This window comes from Notolabrus celidotus, chromosome 4 (assembly GCF_009762535.1).
Source record: "Notolabrus celidotus isolate fNotCel1 chromosome 4, fNotCel1.pri, whole genome shotgun sequence".
NCBI classification, from domain to species: domain Eukaryota; kingdom Metazoa; phylum Chordata; class Actinopteri; order Labriformes; family Labridae; genus Notolabrus; species Notolabrus celidotus.
Genome location: NC_048275.1, coordinates 14,854,809 through 14,870,872, shown reverse-complemented (window position 1 = coordinate 14,870,872; position 16,064 = coordinate 14,854,809). Strand labels below are relative to the sequence as shown.

The 16,064-nt window shown below is 41.4% G+C and overlaps 1 protein-coding gene across 1 annotated transcript in view; it reads left to right on the top strand.

The window, feature by feature from the left end:
* Window positions 1-16,064, top strand: part of neurl1ab (neuralized E3 ubiquitin protein ligase 1Ab) — a 38,543-nt gene that overhangs the window by 13,858 nt on the left and 8,621 nt on the right. Inside the window, 2 exon segments of the mRNA XM_034681163.1 lie at window positions 12,255-12,782; window positions 12,785-12,970. Coding sequence (XP_034537054.1) covers window positions 12,255-12,782; window positions 12,785-12,970 — 714 coding nt within the window.

Genomic DNA, 16,064 nt, shown 5'->3' with positions numbered 1-16,064 from the left:
GAAGTGCCTTGCTTTGGCTTTGTACAGAACAGCCTGTGCAGCTCAGTTCATGTGTGGCTCTACGTTGGAACATGTTAGACCTTAGAGTGGTTGGAAAAGCCTCTAGTGTATAATATTTCTAAAGCATAATAACAATATTTAGAGCACAATTTGTCAGCTGATCTTGAAGACATGTCACTGCTTACTGCATTTAATCAAGCAGCAATGCAAGGAATCTGGTTTTAGGTATGAAACTTAAACTATATTTTTTAAGAAGAAAAAGTTTGAGAGGTTTGTTTTCTTATATTCAATAGTTAACTTTCCAGGATTCAAGTTCCGTCAAGTTTGTTGTTGCAGCCTGAAAATCAGGTCACTAAAAACTTGCAAGTGTTTTCAGTTCATTTCCCTGAAGCGCAAACATATGGGAATGCTATATCTTTTCTGTAGTCAGCAAAGTTAACGGCGCTCCCTTAACACATGTATGGCTGCAGTCTGAACAGAGCGGGTTTGTTTATGGGACCGATCCGAGGGACCACACAGCATCCGGTCGTTTTGTACAGGTATGATGGATCTTTTCCAAGTCTGAATAAGCAGAGCGAGTCAAAGGCAGCTTTTGATGGATGCAAGATGCTCTACTGGGGGTATTGTTTACTAGAGGTAGATGAGTCACTTAATCACTGACAGAGTGCTAGTGATCCGTGAGACCGGCGTCAGCTAACATCATCTGCAACCTGTCTCTCCAGTCATTAGAGAAGAATCCAAAATGGCTGCCAGACTGTCAGGAGGCTGACTACCTCTCAAGTGATTAAGGGGAGGGAGTTGACATCAATCATCCTGGTACATGGCGTTGCGATGCATCAAGCCTGTAGTGAATCATGGTGGGGAAAAACCTCCTGGTGAAACATTTCACTCATGTTTCAGCGTCAGATGGTACGATGTTGACAGCAGATGCAGATCCTGAGGCTTTTAAAGAGATGTACAGTTTGCATGGAGATTGGTTTTTGAGGTATGCGGGTCAGTAGATGCCAAAAATGTAGACAGAATTGTTTTTACAGACATTGCTGATGATAATGACAATTTAGTGAGGTCAAGTTTGAACATTATCTTGCATTGTAGCAGTTCCATTGCAACATTATGAGAAGTAAAAAATACATTACATTACATTATAATAACATTACAATAAAGAGTGTTCAAGGCCTCTGAAGTACACTTGATCTAGGATTAAGCTCCATATTTATTCTGGGATTAATAGTGTAACCTTTTTGAAACTTTAAAACCTGTTTCACCAGTTTGATGGTAGTAAATTGTACTGACTGTTCAGAACTTGGTTGTCTAGCCTGAACATCACGTACTTTTTAAAGTTATCCCCCATCAACTTGAGTTGTTTTAAAATGTGCTTTATAAATAAATATGACTTGACTCATGATTTTACTGATCCCAGATTTTCCATCTGTGGCCGCAGGCAGGTCAAATTCTTCTTTTAATGTGTGAAATATCAAAACAAAGATTCAGTGTCCCCTGTCATGGTTCCCAGGGTAGGACTTTTGCAGTCACCTGACTTCAAATGTTGGCAAACCACTGTTTGTTGACACAGTGTCCTCTTGAGGTGAAACATTTTTTTTCTGTGGCATTTGGCAACATCATACTTTATGATCACGTACATGCAGGAGTAGAGTAGAGTAAAACTAAACAGTATCCATTGTGCACGCAGTACATAATAAAGCCACGTGATCCAGCAGCAATATAAGTAAATAAGATATTAACAACTCGCCTTTCTGTAGGTTAAATACACAGGACATTAGTTCATATTAAATCCTGTCCAATACTGTCAGCGTATCCCAAAATTCAAATAATTAATAAAGTTAACACTGCTGTGGCTGCTGTGAAAAAATAGTACTCTGTCTCTGTCAATTCAGAAAGTCACTTCATATCTGCTTAGAAGAATTGTTTACCTTCTTAAACCCAGTGTATTTAAGTAGAAAGGCTAAATATGCGGTCAATAGTAATATGTGTGCCTGCAGGCACTCCTGAACCTTAAGAGAAGAAAAGAAAGAAGAAGAAGAAGAAAGAAGAAGAGAAAGAAGAAAGAAGAAAGACGAAGAAGAAGAAGAAGAAGAAGAAGAGAAGAAGAAGAAGAGAGAAAGAAGAAGAAGAAAGAAGAAGAGAAGAGAAGAAAGAAGAAGAAGAAGAGAAGAAGAAAGAGAGAAGAAGAAGAAGAAGAAGAAGAAGAAGAAGAAGAAGAAGAAGAAGAAGAAGAAGAAGAAGAAGAAGAAGAAGAAGAAAGAAGAAGAAGAGAAGAAGAAGAAGAAGAAGAAGAAGAAGAAGAAGAAGAAAAGAGAAGAAGAAAGAGAGAAGAAGAAGTAAGAAGAGAAGAAGAAGAAGAAGAAGAAGAAGAAGAAGGTACTTTATTAATCCCCTGGGGGAAATTAAATTTTTTCACTCGTGTTAGTTTTCAGTCATGCTACACGCACAGTTTTTGGTATACACATACAATGTACACACATGCAGTGGACATGCACTTAGGGAGGAGATGTCAGAGTGTGGATGCTGCCATCAACCAGCGCACCCCAAGCAGTTGGGGGTTCGGTGCCTTGCTCAAGGGCACCTCGGCAGTGCCCAGGCAGTGAACCAGCACCTCTCCAGCCACCAGTCCACTGCCAAACTTTGTCATACATGGGACTCGAACCGCGCGAACCCAAGTCAAGTCCCTATGGACTGAGCTACTGCCGCGAGAGAGAATGTGAGCAGACACATGGATTGGTTTGAGTCATGATACGCCCAAACGTAACTACGAATATCCAAGGAACTTAATCTAACCTCTTCCTGCCTCACTTATCATTTGATTATGCGCTGCTTAACTAGCAAAATAAGGTCAGACACGCCCTAATTCACTTTGCGCCATGCAGTGTAGACCATGTGTTTGAATAGGGCCCTAAATGTTTATTAAATCTGAAGAAAGAACACTTCAAAAGAAGACTTACGTCAGTACGGTACTACATTGCATAATATAGTCCCACAAAGCGGTTAGTGGAACTGCAGGACAATTTGGATTCACTGGTAACCATGTGTTATAATTAATATTTGTTTGAATCAGTATCAAATTCTTATTATATAAACCTCCTGTGATTCAAATTAAAACTGAGAGAGTTTTTAGTCAGGTAAAGATCGCTGTACCTTCGACTCATACCTGCTCTGTCAAAAGATAAAAAGATAGTGTGGAAATGCTGAAAAGAAAGGTCTGTGCTGCACAAACATGTTGAGTTGTCTGAACCTGATTGTGCAGTACTTTCCTTTCTTTGTGTCTATTTTAGTCTGTGTTCACTCTGTGTGCCCAGCGCTCACGCTCACTTGCTTCAAATCTCACTTATTGTTCACTTGTCAACACAGATTATGTGAAGTTTTACAAGGCTTTGATTCGTGGATGAAATGGTTTTATATATAGAGAGGGGTCAGATAGGTACAGCCTGTCATGAGTGGTCAGACACACAGAGCAGAATCCGCATAAAACCAGTGTTAGAGAAATAACTATTATAGGATGAGGAGAAAATAACAGCTGTAAACATCAAATACAAGTAAAACTTAGCATTTATTTTTAAACTGAATCTTATTAATGCTGCATTCATTGCACCGTTTAGGCGTCACCCTCACTTGTTTGACAGGGCGTCAGAAGGGAGCAGAACTAAACCTTTTAGCTGTTTTTGATTGATGAAGACATGTGATAGGCCTGAAGGCTCTGATTACCCCAAAGTACTGCAAATGGATGTTGCACTAATGCGTTCGATTTCTGGTCTGCTGCTTTCAGCCAAATCCTCCAAAAACAATAAACTGGAAATTCAGCATGGTAATAACAATATGCGAAGTCATTAGTCAAAAGTCAGTCGTGAGCCAAAGGCGAACTGCAGACAGTGATGGGGAAATGCAAATAGAGATGCTAAATGTCTCCACATTATAAACATTCTGTAATTTCCTTGAGCTGAATTATTTTGGCAGAATTAGACTAAAATCATGAATCATACCAAGCCTGTCACCATTAGTTCCCTCTTGCCCTCTATTTCTCTACACAGTCCCTCACTGTATGCTGATCACGCCAATTATCACATGAAAAGTGATCAATTTTCAAGGAAGTGGACATTAAAACCTGATTATAGTCGCATTAAGATTTTGCAAGACTACAGCTCGTCCCAAATTCCCCTCTTATGGAAATCAGTGAAGCCTGCAGCTAATGTTCAAGTCCAAAGACCTCTTAGGGCTGATGTTGATACCTTTTTTGGTTAAGAATTTAAGGCTGGGTGGAGACATCTGTGGTGCATTGCTATGGTAACCTGGTTCATTTTAGTCAGGACACTTCCCATCATGTTTGATTCTCATGCTCTACTGTGTTTCTCAGCAGTCTGTCTACCTTCCTTACCACCCCAAGGGCAGCATTACTGTGGTTGCACCAACCATCATTATAGTATTATTTTTTTTATGAACATTTAGTTATTTTTTTATGGCATTCTTGCCTTCATTAGGGAGGACAGCTGAAAAAATACAGGGTGTGTAGAGGGCAGGGGGAGACATGCAGCAAAGGGTTGAGTCAAAGCAGCAACTGCTAAGATGAGGAGCATAGCCACTAAACATGGTCACAAGCATAAGCTGCTATGCCAATCAGTGCCAATCAGTGCCATAATGGCAGAGGGGAAAACCTACAAGACAATTTTCAGGTCTGTAGCAGCCACTAATGCCAGGATACATAAACTTTCCAATGTTTTTTAATTTTCTTTGTACCGTTTCGTTGCAAAAAGAAAATATGACACATACAAAGCAATTTAAAACACACATAACGGTCACAAACAAAGGGCATGGGAGTGCCCTGAGACAACTTTGTATCATGTCAACTATGAGGGCTGATAAGACGGGCTTTGAAGTAAGGGTCGTTGGTGGACACAGGTCTGAAGTACAAGATATGCTGATTTTAGTCTAATTATGACTGTCTTTTACAGCTATGCATAATGCACTGTATGTAGTAATACAGATTAGGGATGTACATTTTAAGTATTTTTCCGTGATCGATTTTTGGAAATGTTAACGATCAATTGTCGATTAATTGATAAAAAAAAAAAACATTATTATTCTTACGTCAAAAACAATGCCAAATACGTTGTTTTCCCCCTAAATTGTATTTTCTACAGCAACAAAATGCATATACTGACGGGATTAATACGGGCACACGTTTGACACGCAGAATATCAACGATCAGGCTCATTAAAATATTCTCTGCGGACATAATCTTATAAAGTGAAGGCTCATAATACTAACAGAAAAGTACTTCAGACTCACAGTGTCCAGCTTTCTGTCTACTCGTTCTTATTGAGAAAAATAAACATGTGTATTCGGTCAGGTGTCAGCCAGGAGCGCAACCGGGTCATAATCAGTCCCGGTGGAGAAAAGCCCAGACGGCTCTGATGTTGCTGCTCTGTAAACGTAGCGCACCAGAATTCCCACCTGTCTGTTGCCTTTGTATCCAAAGATGGGAAATATCCTGTTTAAAGCTGTCAACCTTTGTGTTTGTGTCGTTGTTGGCAGCAGTTTTGTATTGATCCTCTTTAAAAAGCGCACGTGGAGACCTGACGCACAGCCGCAGCCGCCAGCTTAGTGTCTCTGCTGTGCGCAACACCTTTAACAGCTGATTCACATCCAAACATGCTTTAAACTTAAAACACCTCCCTGATAGATGAGTGTAATATACGACCACATGATGTTTGTTCCATGTGCCGGAAAATTGATAACAAAAATGTGTGTTCGAGTAATTTCTTAACAATCAATTAATCGATAATCGATAATTGTGGTCATCCCGAATACAGATACTTAATTTTAGTGTGAGTCATCTTTGTTATTTATTCTCACTGCGAAATTAAGTGACAAGTAAAAAAGGAGTTTCATATTTTTTTGATGGTGCTTAAAACATCCCTTGAATCCCAGTGCAAAGACACTTTAAATGTCAGTTTGTTCTGAATACAGCTCTAATTTGTTGACCAGCTTGCCATCAACAGAGCTGCCGAAACACTGAGGAGGCAGTATGTCACTTTGGCAGCTGAAGGCTTATGCAAATACGGTAAGGCCAGAAAAACAGAAGAGCAGAGGGAAATTTAATCCTAAAAGTTGAAGCATCCACAATCACTGATGATAGCAGCTCACCTTGCCCAAGATTATAAGCCTTCTTAAAGATCTGCAGCACATTGGCTGTCATCACCGAGATAAAACAGTGGATGGAGGAAACCATGGTAACGCTGCTTATGAGGCTGGTGTGAGTCAAGAGCAAAACAAGATGCCAGGAAATGACTTTAGAACACAAAGTAATAAACACAAGATTCACAGACTCTGTTGAATATTGTCTTTACCACATGCTGCTGAGCACGCTGGTTAAAATAATCAATCATTTTACTTAATAGGTACATGCATATGATTGCAAGGTTTATGTTTGAGTGAAATTATTAAAGCTTTAGATGTAATTCATTGTGTAAACATTGCAAATGTTGCATTTCATATGTCATGTAACAGTCGTTCTATACTATATTGAGATATATTTTGATTTACAGTCAGGTTAGACAGTTGGCTACAATAAAATGAGCAACTTTGTTTTGAACTAAAAAGTTGGAGCAGCGTCCCTGAACCTAACATCTGCCAGCACGTACACATCGGGATTACAGTCTATGTATTCATAAGAGCTCTGTTTCAAGTGATCTCAGCGCCTGGAATTTATTTGATTTGTTGAACCAAAATAAATGCCGCTGCACAAGGCTATTGTGCCTCATCTGGGATTTAATCGGCCCAGATGGAATCGAACAGATTTGCGGAGAAATCAAAATAGGGATTGTAATGAAGCCTGTCAGGTTTGGATCCTGGGAGCTGGCCTGCGCGGGGGAAATCCTTCAGAGAGGAGGCTAATCACTTTCAGATGACCAGAGTCGAGTCCCAGCCAAGATCAGAATATTTGTTCTGAATTTTCTGTGTGTTAGTGAGCAACTGTGTCCATCTGGGTGTATTCAAAGAGGCTCTCTTGCATGGATTTGTCCAAAACATTGAGATGAATTTATAATTGGAGAAATGTGTTTGAAATCACATCAAAATGCCATGGGCATCTTGTCAACCGATAGACACTCTTGATTCTCAAATGAGTGGTTAGAAAGGCTTGTTACTTTTAAAGCAGAGCTGCGTTAAAAGTGCATATGCTTAAAGACACTTTAGTCAGTACAGAAGTGCTTTTAAGAGGCCTCGGAAACATTGAGCCCAGGCGACGTCCCAAAGTGCTGAAGAGCTTGTTTTCAATGCTGCGATTTGTCACCTCTGCATGTGCCGTGTCTTGTCAGGGATCATGATCCAAAAACTCTGAAACATCTGGCACAAAACCAGAGACTGGACTTGATCTCTAAAAAGCGCCACACATGTGCTAAGCTCCTGTTGCTCATGGCATGTCAGATACTTAAACTGCAAGGCTGTATCAATATCCAGGCACTCTCGTAGCCTTTTTAGACCCTACTGCTTCACACTCGTACAACTGTGGCATTATCCTGACAAGGATATCACTCCTTAAAAGCTCATCAATGCAGATTTCACCCTGCAGTGTACTCCTTTCTTTTTATAACTGAAACCTTTCATCTCCTTTTTTGGGACACAAACACCACCTGCCCCCCCCCTCCCCTCTCCAACCTCCTTTTTCATGACAGATGACTTCACTCATTCTCGACAGAGCCCTGGATAGGCCCCTGAGGCATGCATTCTCAGGGCAAATCCCCACACACACACTATACACACACACGCTCACAATTGGTGCTGCCGACCTTGTATAGAGGTTGCAGCCTTGCTAAAACCCCCAAAAGCCTCCTAATCCTGTTCCACCGGGCCAAGGAATAAAGTGAACCCTCCCCGCGTCTATTCAGTACCATGCCATTGTCAGACTGTGACTAAAAAAGGCATAGAATGGATAAAAATCCCAAATATAATGCGCGACTTAGATCAGAATCTTATAGTGTAACACAGTACACACAGGCTTCTCTGAAACGCATTTCAAGATGAGGTGTGAGCCACTGTTTGTTTTGGCACTGTTACATCCTCAACGGCTTTTTTAACTGCAGTATGTTAGCCGTCTATCTGGCAAGTTTTCACAGTTTAAACAGGCTGCCAGTTTTTTCAGTTATATCCCGGACATCCTTCTTTACCCATATCAGGTTCACTTTGAAAGGAACTGGTTTTTCTGGATCATGCCAAGGGTTTCTTCCCCTCAAGTTGTTGTTAAGCTTGTTTAAGGAGGTAAACCTGAAACAGGTGTAGGGATTTTCCAGAGATGTTTGTTTGGGTGTGTTCGAACTTCACAAAGCCAAGACATTCCTCCATTAAGAGTTGAATAAGTCTGATCTTTTTTCCCCCTCCTCATAGCTCGATGTTAATGAAAAGCCAAAGCCAAGAGGTCAGCCATTGGCCCTTCAAATAGTGTCAGTCTGGTATGTGTTCCTGTATTTGAAAGAGCTTTTCTCCTGAGATTGAGTAGCAGAGGTTATCCAAGGACCACTTACTGTTACAGGGAAAATGTCAACTGTACACCTAATCATGTTTTTATTACTTTGATGCCTGGGATAATAACTGAAAGTTTGCACTATATTCAAAAGCTCCAGCATCTAGAATTTTAAAATGTCAACAAGTACGAAAGAATCGTTATTTTTTTTTTAAGACATGCTCTTTTCGAGCCACCAGAGCATCAGCAATGTTAACCTAAAGAAAAAAAGTGTGTCAGACAAAGCTGACAGCGTGTACTTTGTTCAGTTACACCACAGTAGACAGAACAAGATTGCACCTGTCTGTGTTTGAGTAATATTTAAAAGGGTGAAAAGGATGAGCTGGCTCTGTGTCAGATGAATTAACAAAGACTGTTTACACCCAACAAAAAGATAAAAGGTTGTTAGCAGGTTTATGTGTGCCGTTGGAATAATGTAGGTCAGTGTTTCTGTTATTTCAGACTTGCACACATTTAGCTCCAGCTCTTGTTATCAGTACTGTAATATAACAGATCTGTTCATTTAAAGAACATCAACTTGGAATCATATAAATACTGTAACATGAAAGTGAAGATGATCAGCTTTTACATGCAAGTAAACAGATGTGTAGAACCAGGGCTCTCAAGTCTCACGCGTCTCATTGGGCGTGAGACACACGCATTCCAACCTGTTCACACGCTCACATGCCACACTTTGTATTTCTCACGCAGAGTAATTACTAGGACAACGCCAACCAAGTTGTGCCGCTATTCCTTCCTGTGGAACGGGTAGGAATCAAGTGGGTTTCCCGGAGAGTTCAGAATGAGCTCACCACTCACCAGCTATTTAAAAAGAAAGAAGGAATATAGCTACCCAACAGCCACTTAAAAAATAGCATCATTGTATCCGGGTAAAACAACGCAACACCGTTACGTTCCATAGAAAACGATGCACATGCGCATGCGTCTGTGAGCTGTACCTACTCCAACCAGTTGCGATGCTTCTAGCTAACCTTTCACTCATTTTTTCATTAGCTTAAGCTATATCAAACAGTTAGCCATTTCTTCAAAATGTTTCAACCATTGAGCATTACTGTGTCAACATACTCTAACCCTAACCCCAACACTTCACCAAGTTAGCCACCACATTAAGCTAGCTACCCTTCTGGATATTGAGCCACTATTTGAGTTTCTCTGCTTACTTCCTACATACCACACAACCAGTGGCAGTTCTAGACCACTTTTACTGGGGGGGCCAGGCTGGGGCCAAGTGTGTTGTCAGAGGGACACATTCAACCCTGACAAAAAAGACTGAGAAGGGCGAGGACCGGCTGAGAACAAACTGGCAAACTACCTGTGCATCCCTATATACTAGACATATATACTACTGTGTTTGATATCAAAATGCAGACTGACAGCAGCTGTTTGGCTGTTTACACTCAACATGAGTCCCTTAGCGCTCTAAGGGACTGGAACCAAGTGCCACACGCATGTGTTCCACCTGTAACATTGGCACGATACCGAAGTTTTTTTTTTTGTATAATATTTGTCTGGAGGGGGGGCCACAGGGGGGTCCAGGTTCAGTCTTACAGGGGCACCGGCCCCTGTTGGCCCCTCCCCAGAACCGCCACTGCACACAACACATATTGTGTAATACAATTCTAATTTCGTTTTTTTGGGGATGTGTTGAGTTGGCAATCTTTCCTTATACCCCCGTGACCACTACAAAGCCATGCTTGGATCCCAAGTTGGGAATTACTGTTATATAACATATAGAGAGTGATGACAGGTTTACTGGGACTATTTCAGCCACGTCCCTGCTATGTGTGGTGTTATGAGGACAGTTCTTAACCCCCTACATGCAGCCATGCTGTGAATGTAACTGTACACACATAAACACACGTTCATCATAGGACATAGAAGATCAACGGAGGGCCTTGTGTGTTTAAGCTGTGTAATCTTGGTGTTTAACTATATGCTTCTCATGTTTTTCCGGTGTTTAATGTGTGCTGCTGTATCCCAGACACCTTTGAGGCTAACCCAGACAGAGGTCATACATATTTATTTGGCAGCAGTTCTCTGTTGTTTTTTTTCTCTGGTTTGTTTGAGTGTGTCTTTTTTTTTATCCTTTTTACATTTTTATTTAATGGGGAAACTAAACCACCAGTGCTGTTACCATTCTCCTCACGGCTTGTTTTGACTGTTGCACCGCTCTCAAAAACAGAAACCGAGGACTGCAGGAAGCCTTAAACACAAGAATAGAAACTATCACTTGTATCTCAAAGCCGGCTAACTTTGCCTTGAAGATGATAAGGCTGCTAATAATAAGAGCCTCATTCTTGGTTGTGGACACTCTTGACTGAGGAAGTAATTAAGTTCAAGCAGTTTATCAGTGGCTGGCCGGAGATGTGCTGTCTCTGTGTGATAAAGGGGAGCGGGTGAGGTATGCCCTTTCTCTCAAGTGTCCACCCCTCCCTCATATTTCACCCTCTCCTCTTCTGTCACAGTCCCCTGCTTCATCCACTTCCCACAGGGGAAGCCCAGAGCAGATCGAGGCTAAGAGCCACACAACTCAACCACCATGTCACTGATCCCCCCTCTGCTTAAATGTCCAATCAGGCTAATTTTAGCCCGTGTTAAATTTGGCAGTGTCTCTAAGCGTGCTACGATGTGGATCCATTTGTACCGACCATGTGCATGGAAAGACACGCGCTCTATGTTTACTTTTTTGCGATGATGTTCCCATGTGGCTTCTATTTTACAGTGAGCAGAATTAGCATACAGAGGGCTGCTGTGAGGAGTTTACACAGCAAGGACAGACATGTGATACAGCTTTTAAAACGCCTTTCATTGATAGGAAAGTCAGCTGCATTAAGCATTGAGCACATAACTGAGAATCTTAACAGTGTATAGAAGGAGAATACAGAACATTAAATTAGTGCTGCTGAGACAGTCTGTTGTGTAAACACTCAGGGCTCGTGGCGGCTCATTACAGCTATACATGACTTATATACTACACTTACAATTTGAGACACTGCTTTCATTTCAGAGGAACCTTTTAAAACATCCATACTGTGCATTTAATAGCTCATACTATTGTCTGCATTTTCACCTTAGGCTCTAGATTGTGGCGGCTCTCTAAAATGACTTTCAAGTGAAATTAAAATAAGGAAAAAGATAAGTAGGTAAATGTGGCTCTTTCTCACAGGACCCCGAGCTAAAGACAGAGTGGGAGGCTTTCACACAGCTGAGCTTTACTGTTTTGCAGCAGCTTCATGTGCAACTCTTCAACATTACATAAAGCTGTTATGTCTCTTTTGCTTGCACTAGCCTGCAGCTACAGTATACCCCCACTCAAAGCCCTGATATATTTCTAACATGTAAACATTGATGTATTTGTTCGTATTGTTGGACTACACGCCTTGGTACAAAGAGTCCATTAGATGAATTAGTTATAAAGCAGAGGAGCCGGAAGCTATCATTTGTTTACAGTGACAGGGATGATGAATGAGGAGTGCACAGACAGTAAACGTAAGACAAACCAGTGTTGCACAAGGAAATATGCAGAATACTAAGTGAGTATATAAATTAGATTTGGTTCTTTCTGCTTGCAAAAATGCACTAGTTACTGTACCAGCCACAGTCCAAATAAAGGTATGCTGTTATCCAAATAAAACTCATGGGAGAGAAGGTTGTAGGACATTGTGGGTTGATTCAGATTTAAATGCTGTGGTTATATAACAGTCCTTTGTGTTTTTCACCACAGACAGTGAGATGGTCCCCCTGGACTGCATGCGCCCTCATTCTTTTGCTACCGCCCACCGGGCCTCCATTCAGCGAAACAGTGATGACCCTCGTCTCTCCATCAGCCTGTGTGACCTCAGCCTACAGCAGCAGGAGGCACATCTGGAGGAAGATGACGAGGAAGAGGACCGGCTACAACCCTTAAGCTCCACCTCCTGCCATGTGCCCCAAAACTCTCAAAACTCTCAGCAGTGCTCGCTGCTGCCCAGCCATTTGGACACTGATCTGCACTTCCACTCGGTGCATGGTGTCCATGTTACAACGCTTGATAAGCACACAGTGGCCCGGCTCGATCACCGTGGCGACGAGAGGACCCTGGTGTTCACCAGCCGCCCGATGCGCTGCTCAGAGACTGTGTTTGTAAAGGTGAAAGCAGGTGTCACACGGCCAGGGTGTCTCTCTTACGGTGTGACATCATGTGACCCGGCCACCCTGAGGCAGAGTGACCTCCCATCCAACCCAGAGTCGCTGGTTGACCGCAAGGAATTCTGGCTGTGTGTAGAGTGGGGATGCCACTACACAGTGGAGACATCTTGGGCTTTGTAATGAATGCAGAAGGGGAGGTCATGATGAGCCAGAACGGCATCAGTGCAGGGATGCAGCTGTGTGTCGATAACTCCAGGCCTTTGTGGATGTTCTACGGTCTGCATGGGACAGTCTCACAACTCAGGATTTTAGGTTTGTTAAATTTTCTCTTACTACATTTTTAGACCGTACGTTAAACTTTCTAATAATGACTTTGTGATCTTGAATCAGGTTAGAAATGTAAAGCACAGTGCAGTTTTTAAGCATTCAGGAAAAAAGGAAAGAAACAAAAGTGACTCCATCACTGTTCGTTTTCTGATGAAAGAAATTAGTGTTCAAAAACAATTGCAAACTGTTATTGAGTCTCAGGGTTGTCTTATTCCTAGTTAGATTATGAACTTGGTAGATTAAAGGACTGAATCTGTATGAGGGATTGGGATTTGGAAATCTGTAAAACTGTATCTAATAGACATCTAGATACAGACTTCTCTTAACATGCTATGTCCACAGTTGGCGCCAAAATCTCAACCAATTTAAAGATCATCCCAAAAGTCCTTTGTCAAAGTCCACCTCATCTATGATGTCATCACATTTTGCACCTGAAACTCACTGGTAATCCAGCCCTATGATGGGATTAGGATAATCCTGATTTGTAGGATCAAAAATGTTCTAATTCTACTCAAAGGTTATGAACAATACAAACTTGAGGTTTTACCCAGATAAAATCTAGATTGGATTACCTGTCCTAAACCAATTTTGGAGTTGTTTTTTTATTTCAAACAACCCACTTTCAAGATTTGATCCAATCATATGTCTTAATTCAATTTTATAGCTTTAATCCAATCAGAGTGCTTTAGAACAACTGGGCCCTGGTGTGATGCATTAAATGTCCTGGTTGTGTGAAACCTACAACTGTGAGGTAGATTAAGATTTAAACCAAGGACCTTCTTGCAGCTAGATCACTGGGACATTTAACAGCTGAGTCACATTCTTCTTTTAACACAGTCCACTGTTTGACAAATTAAAACACATTTTCATTTACTTAAATATTAGTATCAGTATTTGCATCAGCAATGGAGGCCTCAGTTGAATGTTCAAAGAAAATGTATCTACAAAGTTCACCAGTCCCTCATCAGAATTTCTGTTAGCAAAAGTTTGAATATTTTATTTAATTGTGGTTCCTGAAATTGGAACACGTTCCACAGATCTTAACAGGATGTGCTCTGGAACTTTCCATTCAGAAGTTAATGCAGTCTGTGATCCTTGAAAGACCTTTGGAGGCTGAATTCCCACTCAGCCGAGTCATGAAATTCTTTCTGTCTAGGCTGCTCTGACTTTTTATCAACTCATATATCGCTTGGGAATTTACATTCTGCCCCCACAGTTTGCATATGAATGTTAACTTTGTATCTTCAGTTGAACCGAATTTCTGTCTGCGCCGTCTGATTCAAGCAGATTTCACATGACGATAACGCGGCTTTACCTGAAGGTACCCTGAAGTTAATCATGCCTGGTGTTTGAGATTCTGGCTCACAGTCTGACTCACAATGAACAGAATAAGAACTTTTAATGGCAAACAGGTTCATGGGCTGGGGAAAAATGGTGGTTTCATGCCAAGCAATGGATTCAAGTTTTGGTGTAGTTTTCCTCTTCAAAAAAATTTGCTGGGTAGATTTTGATGGTGAAAGTGAAACCAAGCATGTAAGTGCACCATACAAATGTTGCGGTGGTGATCAAAGGCTGAAAATATGCTGTTTATGTGTGAAGAAGGGTAGTTTTCCAGTGTGACTCAGACAACGTTTGGTTTCTTTCCTAAAGCTTTGTGTGGCAGAGAAGCTTTCTTTGTTGTGTTCGGGACATTAAAGTATTCAGTGTGCATTCAGGAAGTATATTGTACCACTTTTCACCATGTTTTGAGAATTTAAGACACAGCTGAGGTGGAAAATATTGCTAAGAGTTTATTTTCCAGGACATTTGACAGCAGACATCTTAAGTTTTGTCTTAAATGAGCTTCACCACATTTTGTGCAGCTCTGAGTTTGAAATATTTAGCGTGACTCACTTAGTTTTAAGAGTCCGGGACATAAAGGTTTTGACATTTCTATATTTTACAAGATGGAACCCAAACACTGCTCAAAATACTATATTGTGATGTCTTTATGAAATGTTACAGAGTGCAGCAAGCACTGGATGATTGTGCATTTTATTATGTTACACTTGCCACAGATCAAGAAATGAGTCTTCATTATTTATACCCGAACTTATTTCACAGCAGATACTTGAAGATTATGTTCTGGCAAATTCCTGACAGTCACACGCTATATTTGAAACTGTCTGGTTTGTTAAAATGTTGATTCTTTACATTCTCCTTCCTAATTCATGTATGGATAACAATTTCTCCTTTTCCTCTCTTTCATGTAGTCAGTCAGTTCCAGGCTGAGGAGGTTATTTCTGTCTTGCGTGGGCTCCCAGCAGCCGGCGTTATGTATAAGGAGGGGGGCTGTGATAGATCCTTATGATTCCCTCCATATGCATTATTAAAATGTAATTGCACAGAGGTTGGAGATGCTGGGTTTTCCACCCACAGCCCGTTCCCCTAACACCGGTCCTGCAATCGTTTTCTGTACTTCATCTTCTTCCTCTTTTCCCTGTACGTTCTCTTACTTAACCCCCCCCCCCCCCCCCCCCTCCCCCCCTCCATGCTGATTCTTTGGGGTATGAACGTTCTCCGAGTCATTACCCACTCCAGCTGTGGGGAGTGCATTTGTGACGTCCCTGCTCACCCACTCGCAGCAGCCGCACGCCACAAGTTGCCATGGAAACATCTAGCTACTGAGGCAAGTGACAGTTTGTCATGGCTGGGTGTTGCTGAGCTTGTGAAGTGGAACAGATGGGAGTCTGTTGCTCTCACATGGTCATTTTGTCCATGTTATCGAAGAAAGCAGCATTTAATCATTTAATTTTGGGACTTTCTAATCAATACTAATCAGTAGTCTGGAGTTTCATCATTACTGGTGTCTTACAACATCTGCTGTTTCTGCATGTGCTCAGCTGTTACCTTAAAGCTGCAATAATCATCAATAATATTATACAAACAATTGATCAAATGACTGGATGTACCGTACAGGGGCCTATCCTGATGACAAAGCAGAGAAGAATCACCTTATCCTGCTGCTCTCTCTAGCTAGAAGAAGCTAAATGTTCAGACGGAAATCTAACAAGACTTTCTTATTGTGGCCTGTGCATTC